Source organism: Syngnathus acus, chromosome 12, assembly GCF_901709675.1.
Source record: "Syngnathus acus chromosome 12, fSynAcu1.2, whole genome shotgun sequence".
Classification (NCBI taxonomy): Eukaryota; Metazoa; Chordata; class Actinopteri; order Syngnathiformes; family Syngnathidae; genus Syngnathus; species Syngnathus acus.
This window is the reverse complement of record NC_051097.1, coordinates 5,486,270-5,508,111: the sequence shown is the minus strand read 5'-3', so window position 1 is coordinate 5,508,111 and position 21,842 is coordinate 5,486,270. Positions and strand designations below refer to the sequence as shown.

Sequence of the window (21,842 nt, the reverse complement as noted above, 5' to 3'; positions counted from 1 at the left end):
CTCCTGCATCATCATCAGGCCTTCGTTGGCTCTCCAAGCCACCTTAGCCATGCTGCCTTACACCACAACACCCTGATAACCTGTTAATATTGCATATGAACATGATTCATAAAGTGTGGCACGTGGCCCCGTAGTGGTACACAAATTACTTATTGATTTAAACTGGCCCCAATCCAATGAGCTACAATTTTTAGGTACAGTCCAATTGTATTTAACCTTTAAGTACAATAAAACTGCATTTACTCTTCAAGAACTGTTTTCAAAGGTTTATTTAGGTGCAACTATCTACAATGCATTTTACTAAATTAAGGATAAAGCGGTTCAGATAATGGATGGATGACTTCATTGAATCATAACAAAGTTGCCTGCCGCAATGTAGTTTGGATGTTTAACACTTATTCGGGCCTACCACACTATTTTATTTTAATGTTGGTCATTGTGTAAAAGTGTAGAACCACTGTATTAGATAAGATGTAAAAAATAAAAATGCATTGGGTGATACTATGAGCTGTTCCTAATATTTTGTCCTTTTCATAAAGCTGAATAAGCACTCGAAGGTATCGCGTCCAAAACTTGATTTGGGCAAGTTTATGTTCTTTGTCACTGCCATGCTTTCAAATGCTGCTAGAAAACTTTTTTTTTTTTCTTTTCAAATGTAATGTTTGATGACAAATATTACGTGTTGTGGTTTACGTCGATATAGTTTGCATTAGTCTACTGGGCCACTTTCGACGTTTCTAGTCCCGGTTTTAACTTATTTTGTCAAGTTTGTAGGAAAAAAAACCTCTCAGAAGAGGGTTTGTTATCGGTTTAAACTCAAATTTATCAATTAGAGAATACAGTACAACGCGTATAAACGTAAACAATTCGCTTCATACCGATGCTACTCCCGACAAGCCATTGTCATTGGCTGGTAGCTAGCTTAAAACGGTGTACTTAGTTTAAAAACAAACAAAACAACACTTACCGTGTTTTATTTGAACTACATAAAACGTTTTAGTCCACGACGCCCCCTGACAGTTACAGTGTTAAAGTGGGTCTTCGTCCAGACAAGTTCGGCAAAAATGTGAAGAATGTCACTTGTGACGTCACACACAAACATTGTAGTGCGTTTTCGAGTATGACAGTAACGAACGAAAATAAAATGATTTTGAAGTTATCACTGACACTTTAAAATATAAATATACTTTGTACACGTATATAAATGCGCACAAGCTCTTATTTGGCTTGTTAGTTTTACATTAAAAAATTTGCATATGGGTGAGGATGACACTGAATGAACGCAAATATATAATAGAATAGACTCAACAGCACATTATAAGAAACCACAACTGCTTTATTTCTCTCGATAAGCTCTTTGCTTTTCCTAAGTAATGAACACATTTTTGATAAGGTCAAAAGGTATCGGTCGGCTAGGATAAATACAATAGTGTGCTGGGATCAGCTGTGTAGAAAGCACTGGTCCTTTAGACAAAATTAAATATGCATATTTAAAAATACTCAATAAAAGTTCGGGTAATGTTTTTGGTGGTGATGAGCAAGCACGTAGCGCTTTTTTTTTTGCAAGAGGAAAACAACCCGGCCACACTAATTCTTACGTTAACAGAAATTCCCATCTGTGACTTTGAAGCAGGGATGGTAAACTTTGTCTATGAAATTCATTGAAAAAATGTTTTGTGGTTTAAATGTTCTCAGAATTGCTAGCCACAGGTTTCCCAGCCAGCAATTACTTTGTGGCTATTTAAAAACAAAAACTTCCAAACTAATTTGTCTTCAAAAAATGTTGATGGAAATATTAAATCATAATTGGACCCTGATTGCTGCCTTTATTGCTTGTGCCACACAGATAAGAAGCTGGTTGACCTTAATGGGGTCTTGAAAAACATGAGTGAGCCTTTTGCCTATCTTCCATCAGTTTAAGTCCTCCGAGGGCCATTGGGGAGACATTTGAATTCTAATTTGTCGTGATGGATTTAATAATTAAAAAAAAAAAAAAAAAGACTCAAGGGCCTCAGCGGATTTAAAACGGGATTCTGAGGAAGTACACATGACGCTCTCTGGGGTGAGAGTCCTTATTTTTATTATTAAATATTTTGAACGTTTTGTATCAAATGCCATCTCAGCCATGCCGTAGTTTGCCCACCCCTGCTTAAAATGAAGTGTCACATGTAACACTCAGAGACAATTGGATTTGTGACAAGTTTAACGTGGAAGCAACATGAATTTGGGAAAGGGAGGGGAAACAAAACAAAAACATCTCACCATTTTGTACAGCAGAGACAATAGTGTAAAAGCAAACTCTTTTTTTACTTTTTTTTTTTTGTAAGAAATAACATCTAGAAATCTACATAAGTGTAGCCACAAGTTCATGGCAATTTGACATCGACATGCAATGTTTTGCTTATTTTGTTCCTGTAATTATAAAACCCCCATTTCAGATGACAAGAGCTTGAGTTTAAATTTTCAACAAAGAGGGGGAAAAGTGCCCCAACTGGATTTGAATTGCTTTTAAAAATGTCCAAATGACTGTCCATAACCAGGCAGTTCATAGAGTTTGGCAAAAACAGTGTGCACAAATGAACCATCAAGCAGCCATTTACAGAGGTAGGGGGGGAAATAAATTAAAGAGAACTGTGTGGAGATCTGTTTTTAAAAGGCTGTGTCTATGTATATATTTATATATACAGTATATATATCTCTCTCTTTAGAAGTCTTACATTGGGGTGTGACGTCAAAAGTGTCCGGGTCAATTGTCGATGGTGCTTGTTGGAAGGCTCAGACGTTGTGCAAGGAGTTTGTGTTTGTAGGCTGGGAGATGACCATTCTCTTCATATTTTTTGTCTTTTCAATCTATTTTGTTTTAGGTCCACAACTGACGACTACGCCTTGCCCTCCTCCACTTTCACCGCCTGGGTTTTGATGGCGCCCGTGCGTGGCAGCTTGGGGTGCTCGGCGGCTGCTAGGGGCTCCTGGAGTTTGCTGGTCATTACTCCCGTTGGTGGCTGGCCCTCGCTCACGGCTATGCGCACCTCTCGCACTGTTTTGCACTGCGTCAAGAAGAAGGCAGAGTGAATAACAAAGCGACACTGTTTATTTGCATTTATTTCAATTAAATTAGGTAACAAATACAGCAGATATTCTGTGGTTAAACAACAGAATTAAATCTGAACATTGAAGGAAGATATGGTCAAACATTCAAAACCACTGTCATAATACAGCATTGTTAAAACTTTATTTACACAACTGCCTTTCACAAGAGATGACAAGCCAGAGGAAAATGCTCGTAATTGAAACAAAATGAATTTGACGACTTAAGTGCTACTCAAAATGAAACTAATTTCTTAAATAGTGGAACTGCAAAATATTTGTAAAATATACCTCTGAGGTCAAACTGAATGTCTGACACCCCCCCTCCAAAAAAACATTGCAGCAAAGTAGGGGTAAAAATTTTTTTTACTATATCATGGAGAAAACCACAATGATAAAAGTGTGCAATTTTAAATATAAACTGTGTTCCAAGCTAATATGCTGGTTGGCAGATTTGTTTAATGATTCTTCATCGTGCATAGGCAAATACAAATTGTTGTGCACCGACAGAGCAGTAGCACTACTTGTGGATTTTCATGATTTGTGACGAAGCTTGGTCCGCAATCCCCTGAAAAAAGCGGGGGGAAACTAACTTCAAACCCGACATAAAAAGTATTTGTAAGTTTCATGAAGTTCTGCGGCTCTCAAATACATACTACAAACACGTTTGAATTGGCAGCTTTGAGACAGTGAATATAGAGATAAAAAAGAAGATGAAATGAAATTACCTATATTTACAGTGGGTGGCTCACCTTCATGCCATCCTCGGGCCCCTTGATAGGGGGCTCGGGGGCCAAGGGAGGGGTGGAGTGGCAAAGGTCTCTGCCGGGATTGGGGTAAGGGGGGGAGCGGATCATGACGGTTTTGTTGACCTGCATGACTGGTCTCTGAATGGGGTTGGGGAAGGGGCCACTGGTGGGGGGGCGCATGTGCATCACCAGGCCACCCTGAGCAGGTGAGACCTGATGGTCATGGGAGCATGGTTGGTGATGAGATTGGGGGGGGGGGGGGGGGTCAAAATGGGGGGGGGCATAAAAAGAGTTAATCACCAAAATGTTACAACCGTGTATTAAGGAATTCTAAATCAAAAGTTGTACCTGCTGTGTATAATGATGGGTGGGCAATGGTCCAACCGGGCCTCCGGGACCAGAAGGCTTTCCACTTGGGCTAGAAGATCCAGGCCTGATGAAGAGCGGGAAGGAACAGAGTTGGAGCAGACATTCTTTTTTGATTGTCATCATTATGGACATAGTTCACCTGCACTCACCTGTAGGAGCCACCGGGCATTCCCGGAGAATGATTGGGCTTTTCCGAAAACTGGAAACCTTTCATTTCCATCTGGGAGCTCTAAGGATTGACCAAATGATAGACAAAACAGATCACAAAATGAAATGGAGATTTAATCCAATGGAATGACAGAATATATAGAGCATGTAGTGAATGTCAGCTTTGTTTGTTTTTTAGGCAATGGACTGGTTTAATTTTTTTTAGTGTGCGAAGACGAAGAGGGGCGGACCTCTCTGCTCGCAGACATGACGGGTTGCGAGCCAGGTGGCATCATCCTGCGTGGACCTCCCACAGAGAGATTCTGGCCTTGCTGTAGCTGGATGGACTGAGGGAGGATGAGGTGTTGCTGGGCGGAGCCGTAGCGCACCTGAGATCCAGGCAAGGGCATGGTCACCTGGTGAGAAGACGACAAAAACTTTTCATGAATCAATTGAATGAGTTGTTACTCGAAAATAGGGGATAAAAAAAAATAAAAATAAAAGCCCCACACCTGGATGAGTTGAGAGTCCATTAGCTGTGACGATCCCATGCTGGGCCCCTGGTTCAGCTGGCTATCATAGACTAGCTGCTGACTGCCGGTCATGGGCTGATAGTGCGAGCCCGACGAGGACTTGACAATGTCTGACGGCTGCATGCCGGGGAACGGTGAGTAGGGCCCCTTCAATGGCGCTCCGCCTGACAGCACCATGGGGCTGGGCTGCGACAGGTTGGGGTGCATGTAAACCGGCGACCTAAACAAGACAAGAGGGCAAATTAAGCGAGCTGATGCACAAACAGGAAACTAGTTAGTAAGGCACCACTTAATACCGAAAGGGGGCGATAGAGTTGAACATCTCCTGGGACTGAGACACAGGCAAACCTCCTCTAAGCCCCAACTGAGCCTGAAGAGATGTGTGCAACGAGATGGGGATCTGCTGGGCTGCCGCCTGAATGGGTGCACATGTCAAACATTAGAAGCATTTCAGAGACGGCACACACGAACGAGTCAGTGATTCTGTGCGTGCACAAACTTGTTGGTAGGTCTGCTGCTGAGTCATCGTTGGTGGAACCAAGCGAGGCTGGCTCGGAAAGACATGACCATCCAAATACAAAGGGGGAATGTGACTACCTAAAGAAATTGAAATGAGGTCAGCATTTTTTTTTTTTCTTCAAAACACTATGCACCTTTTAACTGTACTAATATGCACTCTAGCTAGCTACTCTATGCTAATTTATAAAACGTCGACTTTTTTTCTACCATATCATGTCTGAGATATTTTCATTTTTATGTTTGACCCATAAAAGCTTGTACAATATGGATTTTACCATGCAATGAAATTTATATCTTTGACATAAAATACAATGCTTCCCCCCCTACAACTCTTTCTCTTTGTTATAGGAACAATTCGTATTTCTTTCTTATGTTGTACCTTGCAAGGACATAGAGGGTGCTACGGAGGCCACAGGCATAGGCGGCATGGAGACCCCTCCAAAAGAGCTGTAGCTGACCCCGCTGGATGAACCCACGCTGCACGGAGGTGGCACGCCAGAAACCCCCGCACTGGGAGAGCCCTGCTCAGGAAGGGACTGGGAATTCTCCCACGCTTTACGCGCAGACTCCATCTGAAAACAGAAAAGCATTGCACATTCTTGCAAGAACGAAGCTGAAGGCGTCTCCCGCTGAAATCGTGTCGGCCAGGTCAACACCTTGAAATCATCGTGACATTATTAATCATTAATTCATCCAGTGGACATAATCATGGGGATGTTGTTGATGCATTGACCTGAAATGAGAATGTATCAAATATGCTTTATCGTACCTTAAGGGTCAGGTCAGTACTTGGAAAGGAAAGCGGGTTGAGGTTTATGCCAGGCTGCAGGTGATTGGAGCGGAGCATGGGGATAGTCTGAAAGAAGACAAGTTGCCAATTAGTTGGACAGGCACCAGTGAGGAATTTCATTCGGAACAATTAGTTCAAATTCACCACTCACATTGACGGTGAGGGGGTCTTGAAGCTTGTTGACGGGGTTTGACACAGGCACTGGGGTGGAACCTGGTGGCAGGCTAAAGTCAGAGTCCTTGGCGCTGACGCCAAACTCAATGGGGGGCACAGGGAGCACGGTGTCCACGTGGAGGTCCACGCCGTTAACCGGGGTGATGGGGCTACCTTCCAGGCGATCCACTGCCTCGGAACCCTTGCGGTGCTTCAGGGAGCGCTCGTTTCCGATGGGCCCCGGTTTGTGCTGCTCTTTGTTCTGCTCTGGGCCTGCATCCGAGTCCTTGGACAAAAAAAGAGGCTGAGCGATTCACTGAGTAATTATTGTGGATTCAATCTTGTGGTACCTCAGAGTTGGGCTCGCTGCCAGTATAAGACACTTGTTTAGTCCACGAGTCTCCCGCCCCTGAAGACTGCACTGAAAGAGCTGGGGGAATAAACAGAGGTCATAATTCAGAGCATTCATCCAGAGTGGCGCTGCCTGCATCAAACTAACTCACCGGAACTGTTGGTCTCCCAGATTTCCGTTCCCAAATTACTCGAGGAAAGAGTCTCTTCTGGTTGTTCGATGCTCATGCCTCCCTGCTTCTTAGCAAAGCGCGGCGCTATCTTGGACGCGACTGACCTGTTCTTCACTTGAACCTGATGCATGAATTTAACGAGAAATACTTGAAAACCCCTTTTCGCATCCTTTTTCACTCAACGGCAGTTTGAACTTACGGCGACTCCTTGATCCTTCCTGCGCCTATCGTCATCTTGCGGACGTCTTTGTTTTTTGGACAACGCATCATGGTAAGTGTCCGAATTCGAAATGGGTCCCCCGGCATCTTCCTCAACTAAAATATAGGAAGATTTCAATTCGAAATCTACCGCAATAAGGGAAGCGTGGATATAATTTAATCATTTTTTGGTTCAACACTCACTTGGGTAGGCACTGAGCTCATACTGGGAACGTGGTTCAACGATGTCAGGTTTGATAGGTCCGGTCTTATCAAAGTTCTTTCCGGAGGACTCGTTCAGCTCCCGCTCATCTGACTGATCAATAGTGTAGACAGGGCCCGACTCATCTGGACTCCTGCTAAGAAAAAAAAGGGTCCAAACATGGATAAGGTTTGTGAAGAAAATGTTTGACTGTGTCAAAAACTGGAAGATACTAGCAACTGGTTTCTCACCTCTTAGAAGAGGCCACTCCATTCTGCCAGGTGTCATTCCTGTTTGAGGGAGCAGATTGAGGGTTATCGGGTGCACGTGCCATCTTACTGGTCTCCAGCACCGAGGGCTCTCCTTTCCTGTTCTGGCGGTCAATCAGCGGCCTTTGGCTGGAGAAGCTTCGTTTGGAAAGCTCCCTCTTCTCGATGGAGCCCGCTTCACCGTGGCATGGGTCTGCGAGAACGTCAGCGTGCCCCTGCGTAGATGCGCCACCGCTCGCTCTGCGCTTCTCCCTCCAGTCGGCAAAGTCGCTGTTGTCCGATCCGGTGTCCCATTCTTCAGTCTGAGCTTGCTGGCCGCTGCGTCCTCCAGTGTAGGTGCCACTGGGCCAGTTGTCTTCCCCGGTGCCTTTGGGACGACCAGGCCAGGGGTTTGCAAAGTCTCCATTTATGTATTCGTCACTGGTCCACTGGTTGGAAGCGGGGTCACGCTCTTGCTGCAGGCGACGGAAGCGCGGGGGCTTGTCTTGACGTGGGGGGCGCCGCCGCCTCAGCACCTGTCTGTCAGGGTTGTCAGGGTCAAAATAATATTCCCCCTCACGGTCTTCGGAGCCATTTTCCATGAAAGGGCCGGTAAATTTTGTGGGGTATTTCAGAGACTCACGCTCAGCAAGCGGTTTACGGGAGAAAGACGCGTCAGCTCCGGGACCGTAACCGTTTTCTTGCATGGAAGCACCAGCGCTACCAAACTGATGACCACGACCCCTCCATGAGGACATCTCTCGAGAACCTCCGTAGCCTCTAGTATAGTTTCCGTTGTTCAGTCTGGGAGGCAGCATGCGGCCTCCAAAGCCTCTGCTCGCCTTGACTTTTTCTCTGTGATCGGCAGCAGCCTGGTCTTCCGCGTAGATCTTGTTGGATCGCCAAGACTCCCGATTGGCTTTGCGAGTTTCTCCAGACTCGCCTTCTCCGTTTTCAGAGCCCTTCTGTCGCCGTCTCTTTGGCAGCTCCTCATACTCGGAAGTTTCACTTAGTGTCTCGCTGACGTTTCGTCTTCGTGGCTTGCCTCTCTGGAACTCCTCCACCTTCAGCTCTCTCGGTTGGGCTCGGCCTCTCCCTGGACGCAGAGCCTGACCGGCGCCATTGTTGTAGGCACCTCTGATGTTGTCTCCACCCCGGATGCCGCGGCCTCCACCTCGCGAATTGAAATCCCTAAAACCTCGACTTCGGCCTCTTCCGGATCCCCTGACTGCACCAAAGGCCTGTTCTTCGTCGATGAAGATCCAGTTGTTACGGCGTGGTGCCTGAGGTTCCGTGTTTTCGAGAACATCTCTTGGCGGCTGGAATTTGCTGGTGTCCCAGACGCTCTCCCTAGGGGAATCATCACTATGGTTGATTACTGGAGGCCGCTCCACTTTAGCAGGACCCGGGGACTGACGCTGCCTTTCTTCAGCCTGTTTCTCAACCATGGGCGATCCAGAGCGCCTATTGCCGACAGCCTGGTTATCTTTCTTTAAGTCATAGACGTTGGTCAGGACTTCCTTCTCCAGCCGGTAGGGGACAGCCTTCTCTTCAGGCTCAGGTTTGGGCTTCTCATTTTCCTTGTCTTCCACTTTCAGAGCCTTGAGAACTGGTTTCTTAATTGGCCCAGTTCTACGCGTCAAAGTCCGGCCAGTGGTCTCTGATGGCTGGCTGACACTAGCAGCGGAATCAGACCACTGACTTTGAGCACTGATTCCTTCATCTCGTTTCCAGTTGTCTTTTGAGCCATCAAAGCTCTCATCGTGAGAATCACCGTCCTTCAGATGGCGGTCTCTTGTGTCTTGTTTTGGGGATTCGTTATCACCATGATGCTGGGTGTGAAACCGAGTGCCAGTCAGCAGCCCCTGGTCGTGGTGGTCTCGGTCCGAGGCTCGAGTCTGGAAGGCTTGACGTTGGAGGTCATCATGAGGGTGGGGGATGCTCTCGCTGGTCCTCTGCTCATAAGTGGCTTGCTGGGAGGCCATATCACTTCTGCTGAAAAATGTCAAAACGGAACATTGTTGCAGGATTTCGCCAACAACAGATTGTATTGTGGTATTGATTATATTATCTGTACAACTATGAATGAATAGAAATACCTATGAGGAAGTGAACTGTCATCAAGCTGACTGTTATCCTGGTTTTCGTGCTGCCTCTGGTAAGGAGGAGTAAAACTGCGCAGGGTGTAGCTGTCTTGGCTCCAGACAGGATACGGCTCAGTGGAAGGGGCTCTTCGCTCTTGCTGCAGGTTGGGATGACCTTCATCAGAACTGGGACTGTTCAGGCGATCTTGGTGCATCAGGGGTTTCATCATTCCTGCAGAAATAAAAAAAAAAAAACGTTTGAGAACCACAGAGCTAAAGGCATGAGGATCATATTGGGGAGTCTGCACTCACCAGGTGAATGGACCGGACCGGGATAGTAATCGACAGGAGATCGTCCTTGGCTGACGCGGGGGTCCATGAAAGGTGGCATCATCATCCAGCGAGGATCAAAGCCGAGGACATGCGGGGGATAGTAGCTTCGTTGTGCGTGGCTCGAGGTGGGTGAGGCTTGATGGCTCGACTGCTGCCAGTGCTGCATCTTGTAGACCTGCTCCTGCTGAATGGACATGACAAATGGAGTTACCTATGAACTTATGGACCAAAACAGGAGCACTTAAATGTGAATATTCTCACATATCCACAACAGTAACATTACACAAGAATTAGAACTTCTGGAGGATCAGTGATTGCTTGGACCAACAAGTTCTTCGTTCCTTGATAAGCTAGTATGTTTCCAGAACATAGAATGACCACTTCACTGATTCAAGTGTGGAGTCTCACTTTGCGGGAGTTAAGCTGGAATTTACCTGTTGCTGGTGCTGTTGGGGTTGTTTCTGAAAGCGGGGTGGCACAGGTTTTGGGGCAGGGCGTCCACTGTAATCCCCAGAGGGGGAGGAAGGCTCTTGGGCATCATCCTCGCTGCTGCGATAGGCGGGGAAACTGAGCTCTTCGCGAAAACTAGGGCTGGGGGAGTTGTCAGAGGAGCACTCATCTGGAGAACAACAATCCCATGATTGAAATATTTTATATTTAATATCTTAAAGTGACCCATCTTAAATTTGCTACCTTTTGCATTGTACAGGTGGTTGTCATGGGCTTTATTATGATTCCTGTTGGGAGACAAGGGGGCTTCTTTGCTGTCTTTCTCTTTGTGGCCCTCCTCCGTCCTTGAGGCTTGCCTTTCCGTCTTGCCAAATTTCTCATCCAACCTTTTGAGCTTCTCCGCACAGGCCGCCAGCCGTTCCTCGCGGGCGCGCCGCTCTTCCTCCTCGCGACGCCTACGGGCCCTCTCCACGGCCTCGGACAGCTCAGGCGATGCAAACTTTGCCCTTGCCGGGGGCTGAGATTGCCGCTGGTGGTCTTCGGAGTCAATCGCCGGCTCGCTTTGGTTCTTCTGCTGGGACCGAAGGTGGAAGAGATCTATTTATCAGTAAAGCCATTGACTAACCTTTTTCACATTATGATCCTGGAGAATAGCAGGGGAGCCTTTAAAAAATATATTATCGACCTTTCACGCAAAGTGACGCAGAAGAAGCGGGATGTTTAACTTTGTCAGAGTGTAAATGACAGGGTGGGAAAATTACATGTCAGGAATGTAACCTCTTCCCAGCACTGCAAGGTAACCTGACACACTTCCGCTAATGCGAAAACAATCTCGGTAGCCTTTGCACTAAAAAAAAAAACAAGGCTATGATATCAACTTTTACAGTCAGCGTTGACACTCCCTGCAAGGGTGGAAATTTGGTGGCTTAACTTTGTCCCAAATTCTGTACAACAATGCAACTTAAAACAATCCCAGCTTTTGCAGGCAGTAAAATAGCTTTATACACAGGCATTGTGTCAACTCAGAAAATACCCACAAAAGTGGCAAATTCCAGGGTCGACTTTGCCACTCTCCCAAAGAGGTGAAAAATATAGCTCACTTTTACAGCAGTGTAAAAAGGGACTAGTGATTGGAACAAGTGAATCATAATCTCTTCAAAAATGAATAAACAGGAGACATATTGAGTTATGGTAAGCGATGATGGGCTAAAACAGCTGAGACCATAATGAGTTCATCTCAGCCAAGTAAATTCAAGAGGGGCCGAGTGTAAAAAGGGCGTGTGGTGTGTCGTTCACCTGGGTGTCCGCAGAGAGATATCTGCTTGTCGTCTTCCTCAGAGGCTCCTGGTGGTGATAATTCTCTTCAGGGCCCTCACTCGAGCTGAGTGATGACTGGCAGTCGCGGCGATTCTCCCTTTCCCACTCAGCCCTGGAAAATTCAACACACAATCTTTTCAGGAAGCATAACAATGTGGAATTGTCCTGAGCTGCATGCTTGTTATATTACAGTAGAGGGGCGACTGGGTTAACTGAGGTGAAAAGGAATGCAGAGCGTCTCACCACATCTTGTTTTTATCATTGGCTGAGTGCTCGTCTTCATCGTCACTGAATTTGAGCTTCTCACTGTAATCGACTTCTTCATGGAGACCTAAAGTAATGACAAACACCATGCGTAAGCAAAAAAGAAGAATCTGAGGCTACGGGGAATAAGAATGACACAAACTACTTTTTGATGGATTGGCATACAGTGATGAGGGCAGTTTGAAATATTGGGGGGGATGGATGACGGACGACCCCTACAACATATTCTACCAGGCAGCAGCCCTTTTCAAAATGCATATCTACATACATACAAGATGAGCAAGCAAGTAAACAGACAGATCTTCAACTGGCGTCAACATGAATGCCTTCATTGCGATTTAAGTGGGATAAATGTAGTATATACCAGCCCATCCATCTTCACAGTCATTGTCGAGGTCATCCAGATCCTTCAGGTCCTCGGGATTGATGATGGCGGGTCGTTGTGGTCTGTCGCCAGGCCGACGGATGGGCTGGGATGAGAGCCTGGGCGGCACACGGACAAATCGGTTCTCTCGCCGAATGTCACCACTGGAGAGTTTAAAAAAAAAAAAGGATGCCTTAGCCTCAGGAAAGTAGACATGCAAACTGTCACACAGTTGATGTACTTACTTGACTAGTTCAGGTTTAGCATAAGTCGGTCTAAAAGTCGGTTTGCTGTCGAATCGGGCTGGTGGTGCTACTGTGGTAGAGACGTGGTTTGTGCCTGAAGTTTCTCGCGTCTCTTTGGAGCACATCTGTCCACAGCAGTATGATGTAAGTTGAAAGTACAACTAATCATCTCTTGAGAAGAAATGTTATTGGTCCTTACGAAAGCTGGCAACATGTCATGGTAGACAGCATTGGAGGTGTGGAGGAGCTGATGCTGCAGGGCAGACGGCACCGTCCTACGCAGAGGCTGAGCGGGACGCAGGGAGGGCTCCTTGGGGTCCACGCTCGGCGGCTGTGCAACTGCCGTCGCTGCCACGACGACGCTAGATGAGGCAGTGCTGGTGGCGGAAGAGGGGTGGGACGTGGCGGGAGGGGTGCCCGTCTCGCCCAGGGTGGTGGGCTTGCCCTCGGGGTCCGCTGGCAGGCCGAGGGTAAGGGATGAGGGCTGGAGGTTCTTGCCACCTCCCTCCCTCCAGCTGGTCACATCTTGAGACAGACAGTGTCCAGTTCAATAACACACACATGAGAAACAAATTCACTCCCAAACTGACGCAGCGAGGGCGAGACCTACTCTGCGGGCGGAGGCTTGGTCCGGGCCCATACGACGGATCGTAGCCGCTTCTTTCCTTGCCAGCCTTGTCCTGTTCTCCAGCGGCCTTCAGCGTGGGAAATTCCTCGTGAGAGAAGGGCTGAAGTTGGCTTAAGGCCCTTGAACCTGCAGAGTCGCCACATGCAGAAAGTTCAGTATGCCAGCGTATATTTCCAGCCCAAGAGTGAGCTGACTCACCATCTGGCTCTGCTGCCTTTCCATTTAGCTGGGCCCATTGCTTTGGTCCACCTGTTGTTGTGTTCTGTGGAATGGGCGTGGGGGGAGGTGAGCACTTAATGATTTGATCAAAATATATTGTTCAAAGTTTAAATGCAAATGTATTGAACTTCAAAGTCAAATACTGGTGAATTGCACACCACACTGTCAATCTCTGTGCCAGATTAGCAACTATATGTACCTCCTGGTTGGCTACTGGGGGAGGCTTCTGAAGATTGGAGACAGACTTCTGTGAAGCCGGCTGCAGCTGCGACTCCGGCAGCTGAGGTATTGATGCAACAGAACTACCAAGACAAGAAAAGGAACAAACCCCGTCGGACAACCGGGAGATAAGACGCCCCGGGAACGTTAGCAACGATACCCTCTTACCTCTTTTGATCGGGTTGTTCCGGCTTGTTTGCCCATCCTGTACCGTCTTTCGGGACAATAATCACGTTGGGATCGTTTCCTTTGTTTTCAGACTTCAAGCTCGGTAGGTGAGCGGGTGGGGGCATGCGCCGGGCTGCGGCCACTTTGCCAAGACTCTGCAAGCCATGTCGTGGAACTGATGGCGAGAGCAAGGCAGTTAAAAAGATGTTTGCGTGAATGAAACTGTTGCTAACAAGTGTAAACACAGCCTAAAATGCAAGGTAACAATATCAAAAATAAAAAAGGTACCTGAGTTTTTCTGGCTTTCTATTGATTTTCCCTTGTACTTGTCAAACAGGCTGAGTGAGGAGTACTTGCTTTTCCCATCCTTGGACTTGGTTATTTGCCCCAAACGATCGGACATTGCGATGTAATGTCATCGAGTATGGAAATTTGTCTTTGCGCCTCTTCCCAGTGCTTTTCGTATTCTACATAGAAGAGACATACAAGAGTGGAAGTATTAAAACAATAATAAACACCAACAGGAACACTTAAGACAGAATGTCCCATTGAGATAAGATTTGTCATGTCACTTGAGCAGCATATACAAAATCAAAACACAGGAAACATGATTACAGTGCTTGAAGTCCGAAGTTTAAATACAGCTAGATTCCAAATGAACAACTTCACAGCATTCATAGAAAATCACAATGTCCCATTACTGGTGAGCTAATTTTAGAAAAGGCTTGTGGGTGACCAATGTGTGTGTGGGGGGGCTACCTAGTGCCCACAAGCAATACATTTGTGAGCTCTGCTTTAGACAAATATTCACAGATAGGATCATTCAAGGTCTTCAATTAACCTAGTGTTTTGGAATGTGGGAGAAAGCCACAGTAGCTGGAGCAAAACACACAAGCAAGGAGACCATGCAAACTCCACATAGGAATGCCTTCACAAAATTTAATTCACTTTGTTTATATGTCATTTTTACAGATGACTTCAACGGGGCGTGACACAAACGCACACTTCTCTGCACTTACTATAGGAAAAACATATTTGAGTGTGTAATCAATCCATAACCAACGATAATGCTTTTCAAGTATAACAGAATAAGACAATGTGCAATATACAAGAAAACGTCGTCCATTTTGAGTCAATTAAACGCTTTTCTCTCACATTTAAAAATCTTTGCAGCGCCAGATAGCATTATGACGTCACATGCAGACGCTAACGTGATGACATCTCGCCCCTGTCAAATGCTTGACGTTTGGATCTTCATATTTAGCCTCGAATAGGCCAGTCTGTGAAAATGACAGCTTAGCTCGTTGAAATGTTTCAAAACAGCTAAACGAGCAGGCCGCTGAACAAGGATGTTTGTCAATCTGGCTAGCCAGCGCAAAGGAAACGAACCGTGACGCCAAGCCAGCGCACAAGAAATACAATGCAAATATTTATCTATATAACTGCGCGATGATATCTCAGTCGAAATAGAGAGAAATGTTTACTAACGATGGATGTTTTTTTTGTGACAAAACGGGCAGAAAGTCACCGTCGACCTATGACGCTAACAGCCGATGCTAACTTGGCGGCTAATAGAAAATGGCTATGTAAACATCCAAGCATCCAAGGTTATAACTCATATTTGGACAGTCAAAAATAAAAACACATGCCAAGATAAAACGGTGAAAAGAATCCAACCAACTGTGGTTATTTACGGGGATTATTGGAAGGAAATTATACGTGGGGAAAACGACAATCCGGTTGGATTTATAGTGTTTCAAATACAAGCCCTAAACACAGGCCAGGGACATTCGGTACAGCATTCAGTTGACCGCAAAAGACGACGATATTCCCGGTAAACTATGCGTTACGGACCCCGGAACGAGTCATTCCCAAGCGGGGAACATTTCCCGAGCTGGGGCGAAAGGCACCGAGGCCAACCTTCAGGACAAGACGATTAAAAATGGCTGCTGCCCAAAAAGAACAAAGCGACAATAAAACTGAAGCGGGTCGGCGAAACGTCCCTCGGACGAGGCTGACGACGGCCCATAACTTACGGTTTCGACGTCAATGTGTGCCTTATGTCCAGCGGCAAGGGTTTGTTGTCCGCAAAATATCGTCTTTTGGAAGGATGGATGGGGATTGTGAAGCCCAATGTTTCCTAGGATTCACAAGTAAGGGACGCTGTTGCTGGGATTGTACCCGGCCTGCAAATGAAGGCTGAAGCCAGTTTACAAGAAGGGAGGGAGGGAGGATACACAGACGACGCTCGATGCGTCATACGTCACCGGGCGACGTCAAGCGCCAGTCATTACGAACTCACGAAAAACATTTCATAAAGTATATTTCATACAGGAGCAACATATATAATAATAATAATAATAATAATAACAATAATTTAAAAAAAAAAAAATCACAAGCAACCCATGAATGAACTCAGGTCAGAAAGGACGCGTGTCCATGTCTTCTCCACTAGAGGGAGACATCGTCCTATCATTTGTTCCCCCGCCAGTGGAGTAGATCTGCAACGTACTTGCTGAGAAACCTTTTTGCTATCTTCATCTTTAAGGAAATCTTAGATAAATGAAAACATCCATTTAACTAAATGTTTGTATTGAATTTCTTGTAAAAATTGTGATTTTTATTTCCCTTATTTTTTCATCTTAACATTTTTAATTTATCCTCAAAATGTTTTTCCCCATTAGGTGAAAGGAGCAACAAACAGTTCTGATCAATATGCTTCAACGTTTATCAGTAGTGTACTGCTGTCAGTGTCAACTAAAAAGAATGCAGGAGACTTGACTTGAATAATCTTAGAAAATTAAATTCCCTCAACAGTGACAATGTTTTTCAAGTTTTTCCATATACTTGAGACACAACAGTACAAGTGTTGTAGCGTCTGCAGGGACCAAAAACACACACACAGAGATATTCAGGACATGAGCTCGACACGAAACCTTGATTTGGGGGGAAAACAGTACCAGATTGTGTTATGAGAACTAATGAGTGATAAGTTTTCTGTTCTGTTGTTACATCATCATTTCCTGTCAGGGTGTCTAAATGTTGCCACACAGGAAACATTCTCACTTGTTGCAGCATCAGAAACAACGTCGACACGTTTTACCGACTTCCATCTTTGTTTATTAACAAGATGGGTGTGAGAAAAACTGTAAAAACACATGTCGAAAAAAGCACTATATAAATTTGATGCATTATTATCATTCTCTTAGGTTGTTTTGCTACATAGTCCCAAAAACAGCAGGGTGGGTGCTATCAGAGACAAAAATATTGTTTTCAAAGAATGCGGTATTTTATGCTAACATGCATTCTGGCACAATAATTGTGGAACTTTGAACAGCTCAGCCCTTTAGTCTATTAACACAATAGCCAAATATTAATGACTGAAATGAAGAAACAGGAATACAATTCAAGATAAAGTTCAATGACGATGTAAATTGTCAGAGAATTCAGATAGCAGATAGTGTGTTTTCTAAATAATACAGTGCAAAGTAACCAGACTGAAAAATACATCACAACCTCATCACAAGGGAAGAAAGATGTAATTTTAAAGTTGTAATTTTATGACAAAAATGACTTTGCCATCAAACCCTTTGAAATTATTTGAGGATCAGCAGGTTATTCTGATAAAAGTATTTTTTAGCAGCCATCTTGTGGTATTTTTGCCATCAAATTATTTCAAAGTAGGTTGAGGAGTGTCAGTATTTAGACACAAGTAGTGCTTTGCTTCCATCATGTAGCATTTGAGAATCTTCATTTGGGGAAAAAGAGCTTTATTATTTAGACCAAAGTGTTGGTTTTGCTATCACCTTGGGGCCAAGGATTTACGCTGAACTAAGTTGAGGACCGTCAATTAGACAAAAGCAGTGCTTTGCCACCATGTTGTGGCATCTACATTACGGGCTATTAGGATCGTTATTGGAAGGCCGTAAATTATAATTGACCATTGCTGCAGACATTATTCCCCCCCCCCCAAATTTAAGTTATATTACTATTTTAGCCCCCAAAATACAATGTTTTTTTTACAATATGGAAGTTAGTTTAAGAGGATTAAAAAAAAGTGTCCTGAATGAAATGAAAGCAACAGTACATGTCTTTTTAAGGCCTTTCATGCAAACCTGCATTGAGAATGTGACAACTGCGACTGGTGAAGTCCTAGCGCAGCAGTACAGTCAAAAAAAGGGACTCCAGCTGAGGGTTCCGATGGAGATGAGAGTCTGACACGTGTTGGACGACAACCACACCGTCTCCATCAGGCCAAAGTGGAAGAGACCCAGGGCGAAGCCACAAAGCACATCTGTCAGATGATGCCTGCCCAGCAACACGCGTGACACCCCCACCAGGACGGCCCACAGCACCAGCAGGATGCGCAGAGGCACGGCCAGAACCAGGTGAGACAGCAGGAACTTGGACACCATGGCGGCACGGCTGGCGTGCGCCGCCGGGAAGGCGTACACGTCCATGGCAACGCGGTCCAGGAACCCCGGCGACATCTCCCACGGTCCTTTGCGCTTCACCAGGCGCTGCACCCCCGCCACCGTCAACACGTCCACAATCAGTGCTGCCGAAAAACAAAACAAATATGTAACTACTGCATTGATTTATTTGACATGATCACATTCTTTTACTTCAAGTTGGGGTGTAAAGAAAATGGAGTGGTGCTTTAAAGCACAAGAAAGCACTCTGTGGTACTTTGTTGTACTTTATAAAAAATAATAATATGAATTTGTTCATACATTTATTCAATGGGCCACCTCCTTGGCCACCAGAGGGCAGTATGACAAATATATAATAAATCCACAAAGACGACAGTCACATCTACAGAAAGTTGCAGCAATATTCAGGGCCCGACTGTTTTTTTTTTTAGATCGATGCCATTGTCAATATTTGACAGAATAAACTTTTCAGGCAGAAGGGAAAGTAAAATACAGTTTTGTGTCTTGAAATGAAAGCATCCAAAGTACTTCAAGTATTGACAAAACGTGACCAAAATTAATGCGTGAAGTTGCAATGACAAGTGAGCAAAATTAAGGCAATCTAGCACATGTAGCTTAGCAACATTAGCTTTGAGTGCACATAGCAGATGTTTCCTTTTTTAGCTGCACCAAAATATCACAGTCAGTAAAGCGTCATGGTCATGTTAAAAGTAGCCCGTCAGCTGTCTGACAGGTTAGCGTCTATCCCACGACACACTTTGAGCATGGACACAATATTAGGTACGCCTGACTCTCCTATATGAACCATTAAAAAAAATAAATAAATTGCTTTGTGAATGAATGGGGGTCAACTTCAGCTCTTGATGCTGTTTACTGACAGTTGAAAATAATCACTCAAGCAAAAAATAGGGAACTCAGGTTCTTTGATAGTGGGGAAGATGTGATGTGAGATACAAATGAACATTTTAATGCCAAATCTTTACACGTTTGTAGCAATTATTTTAAAAAAATGTACGTTAAAGGTGAGAGTGACTTGTATTTTTACAATACATGACATATTTTAACAACTTGTATGACTGTAAGGAATGTTTAAAGTGCCTGTCCAGTTAATAAAAGATTTTGCAACAGTTTGACCCTAGAAGAGATTAATTCTATTCCAATTAAACCGCTACATGTGAAAAAAAAGTTTTCATGTGTTAATCTGCTCCGCCAGCAATTTTGGTGCCAGGCTGCTTGTGTTTAGTGGATTTGAGCCCCTCAAACAAGCTTCCTACTGTGCAGTCACACACACAAAAACAGCAGCGAGAAGGATCAACACATTATGATGTTCTCTTCATGTAAAAATAATGCCACCTGACCCAATAGTTATTTCCGTTTGGTTCGGAACAAAAGCAGCGGAGGTGATAAAGATGGGAACAAGTACGTCAAGGACTTCTCTCACAGTCACATTGTCATTGTGTTGTTGTTGACGATAATAAGGAGTGTGTTGTCTTATGAGGTACAAAGTCATCTTAATGTCTGTTTTTCTTTGATAATGAAAAAAAAAAAAACAATATAAGTAGCGATGAAGAGGCTCAGCGTGGCCTCCAATCAGGGCGCCGTGTTGCTCCAATAAGCAGGTTTGTCAACCTTGTGGCTCATTAATCTGTTTTTGGCTCCCCACTAAGAAGGAGTGTTAGGGCCACATTGAGAAATAAAGCTTAAACTTGGTGACATTTTCCATGAGAAAAAAAAAGTCGGACTTTTTCCCGAGAATAATATAGAATAAAAGTGTTCTTGGGGCTGTCACTACCAAATGTTTTTAGAATGGATTATTGTATTTTATTTAAAGTGTATTGTAAAACCATTTCCCCAATGACTTTTTTTAACCAATTGTTCAATTTGTGGTGTTTGTTAGCACAAATTATGTTAAGTGCTTGTGTAATTAGTTTTGATTTTGCAGTAACGCTTAAGCAACAGCTAAAATGCTAATGGTGCAGGAACACACAAAGGCAAACAATCGAAAAATCACAGGCACATATTCTTTATCCTCTGTGAATAACAACTATTACAGCTTAGTTGTGATCGACTTCTGTGCTTCTGTGGGACTTTGACTTTTTAACTTCATGAGGCTCAAACTGCTTAATAATCGAATATCTGCTTGTGTTATCGTTGACTACGATACTGAATTAATGATCACATTATGAAAAATGTTGAGAGATTGGAACGAATTACTGGCACTTTCATTCATTTCATTGGGGATAGATGATTTAAGAGCATGGTCACAGAACTCATCAAGGTACCACTTCCAAGCTCCCATAGTCAAGAGCCAACTTTTGGTATATTCCAATGGAGCGTTTCCAATTTTTTCTGAATTTTGCGAGCAGACTCTAATTGTGCCCAATTAGTGGCGTGCGGTCGCCGGTGACCTCACTCACCCAGCAGCAGGTTGACGAGCACCTCCTGGCCGGCCAGGGTATTGCTGCGCGTGAGGCACACGACGGTGCCGATGATCCAGGTGAGGCCGTGTCCGGTGAGCGCCAGCAGGTTGAACATGGAACGGCAGCCGCCCCACGACGACCAGGTGTACGCGCACACGCTCATGCGCTTGGACAGGCTGATGTCGATGGCGAGCAGCGAGCTCTTGGCGATGCCCTTAAACGACGGATTGAGCTGCATGCAGTCTTCCTCCGGCAGCCGCTGCTGGCTCGGCTCGCCGCGCTTGCCAGCGTCCGTCTTGGGTGCGCCATCTCCGGCTTCCTCGCTCGGCTGGCTGCGGAGGGAACTGGAGCGCCTCGGTCCCGCTCCGCCACCACCACCACCACCGGCTCCTCCGCCAGCGCCGCCACCGCGGTTCTCCGGGGGGCCCCCGCCTCTCAGCGGCTGGTTGAGCGACATGAACTCGGGTCTGTTCAGGATGTTGTTCCGCTCCCGAGCCCTGGGTCTCATGCTGGTTGCGGGCATGTTTTTGTTTGGACCTCTTCTCCAACCGACATGCAACGGCGAAAATGGCTAAAAATAACCCCCTGCCCCGCTTTCCTCTCTTCCTCCTGTGCCCTTAATAGATATTTTTAGAGCGGGCGGAATGTGCAGTGGCCATGCTCGTCCGTCGTGAAGGTAATCCGACCTGGGAGCGACCACTTGACACTTGCTCACGAACAGCACCGTGCATCGCCAAACTGTTTACTTCCGGGTATGCGCCAGAAAAACACAAGAAAAATCGATCGCGAACCAAACAATAGCAGAAAAAAAGACATAAAGCAGTTAAGCCCCTCCTTGCCCTTTACGCAAGTGACGTAATGGTTCGACGCACAAAGCAGATTCCAGGTTAGATGCGCACCGGAAAGGAGTTGTCCAAGGTGCTTAACGAGAAACGTTGAAGGCTTATTATTTGAATAAAAGAAATGTATTTGGATGGATTTTAAAATGGGTCTTTGTATTCATTAAAGAAATGCTGATTGAACGTAAACCCAGCGGGGATCTGTGCAGAATTGGATCAATTAGTGCAGCCCAGAGTTGAAAGCAAACGTGGTGAAGCGGCACTTAGGTGTTACGCTGCACGCAAACGGCATAAACTGCCAACAGAAGTGAAGCCAGCCTCAAGTGTAAACATAAAATCC

General features: G+C 45.2%; 2 protein-coding genes across 16 annotated transcripts; both read right to left on the bottom strand.

Moving 5' to 3' along the window:
* Window positions 1-1,318: 1,318 nt before the first annotated feature.
* prrc2b (proline-rich coiled-coil 2B) lies at window positions 1,319-16,023 on the bottom strand. Of its 15 annotated transcripts, none has more exons than XM_037265027.1 (32): window positions 15,847-16,023; window positions 14,099-14,277; window positions 13,811-13,985; window positions 13,623-13,725; window positions 13,403-13,466; window positions 13,187-13,330; window positions 12,776-13,101; window positions 12,577-12,701; window positions 12,332-12,495; window positions 11,947-12,034; window positions 11,683-11,815; window positions 10,630-10,960; window positions 10,371-10,555; window positions 9,916-10,120; window positions 9,619-9,835; window positions 7,523-9,514; window positions 7,274-7,428; window positions 7,071-7,186; window positions 6,851-6,992; window positions 6,698-6,777; window positions 6,522-6,633; window positions 6,346-6,407; window positions 6,174-6,260; window positions 5,784-5,976; window positions 5,385-5,482; window positions 5,182-5,300; window positions 4,865-5,105; window positions 4,604-4,789; window positions 4,355-4,434; window positions 4,185-4,269; window positions 3,840-4,049; window positions 1,319-3,047 (listed from the first exon to the last, which is right to left on the bottom strand). In XM_037265027.1, the coding sequence occupies exons 2-32, from the start codon at window positions 14,211-14,213 to the stop codon at window positions 2,880-2,882; spliced, it is 6,501 nt and encodes a 2,166-aa protein (XP_037120922.1). In that variant the 5' UTR covers window positions 14,214-14,277; window positions 15,847-16,023; the 3' UTR covers window positions 1,319-2,879. The 15 variants fall into 15 exon arrangements, with proteins under 15 accessions (XP_037120922.1, XP_037120919.1, XP_037120920.1 ...); XM_037265024.1 differs by having other exon boundaries at window positions 6,346-6,633; window positions 7,523-7,561; window positions 7,640-9,514; XM_037265025.1 differs by having other exon boundaries at window positions 6,346-6,633; window positions 7,274-7,425; window positions 7,523-7,561; window positions 7,640-9,514.
* A 497-nt stretch (window positions 16,024-16,520) lies between these two features.
* On the bottom strand, window positions 16,521-21,503 carry LOC119131275 (inactive phospholipid phosphatase 7). The gene is made up of 2 exons (XM_037265572.1): window positions 20,661-21,503; window positions 16,521-18,368 (listed from the first exon to the last, which is right to left on the bottom strand). Exons 1-2 carry the CDS (start codon window positions 21,184-21,186, stop codon window positions 17,980-17,982), a joined length of 915 nt encoding a protein of 304 aa, XP_037121467.1. The 5' UTR covers window positions 21,187-21,503; the 3' UTR covers window positions 16,521-17,979.
* Window positions 21,504-21,842: the final 339 nt, after the last annotated feature.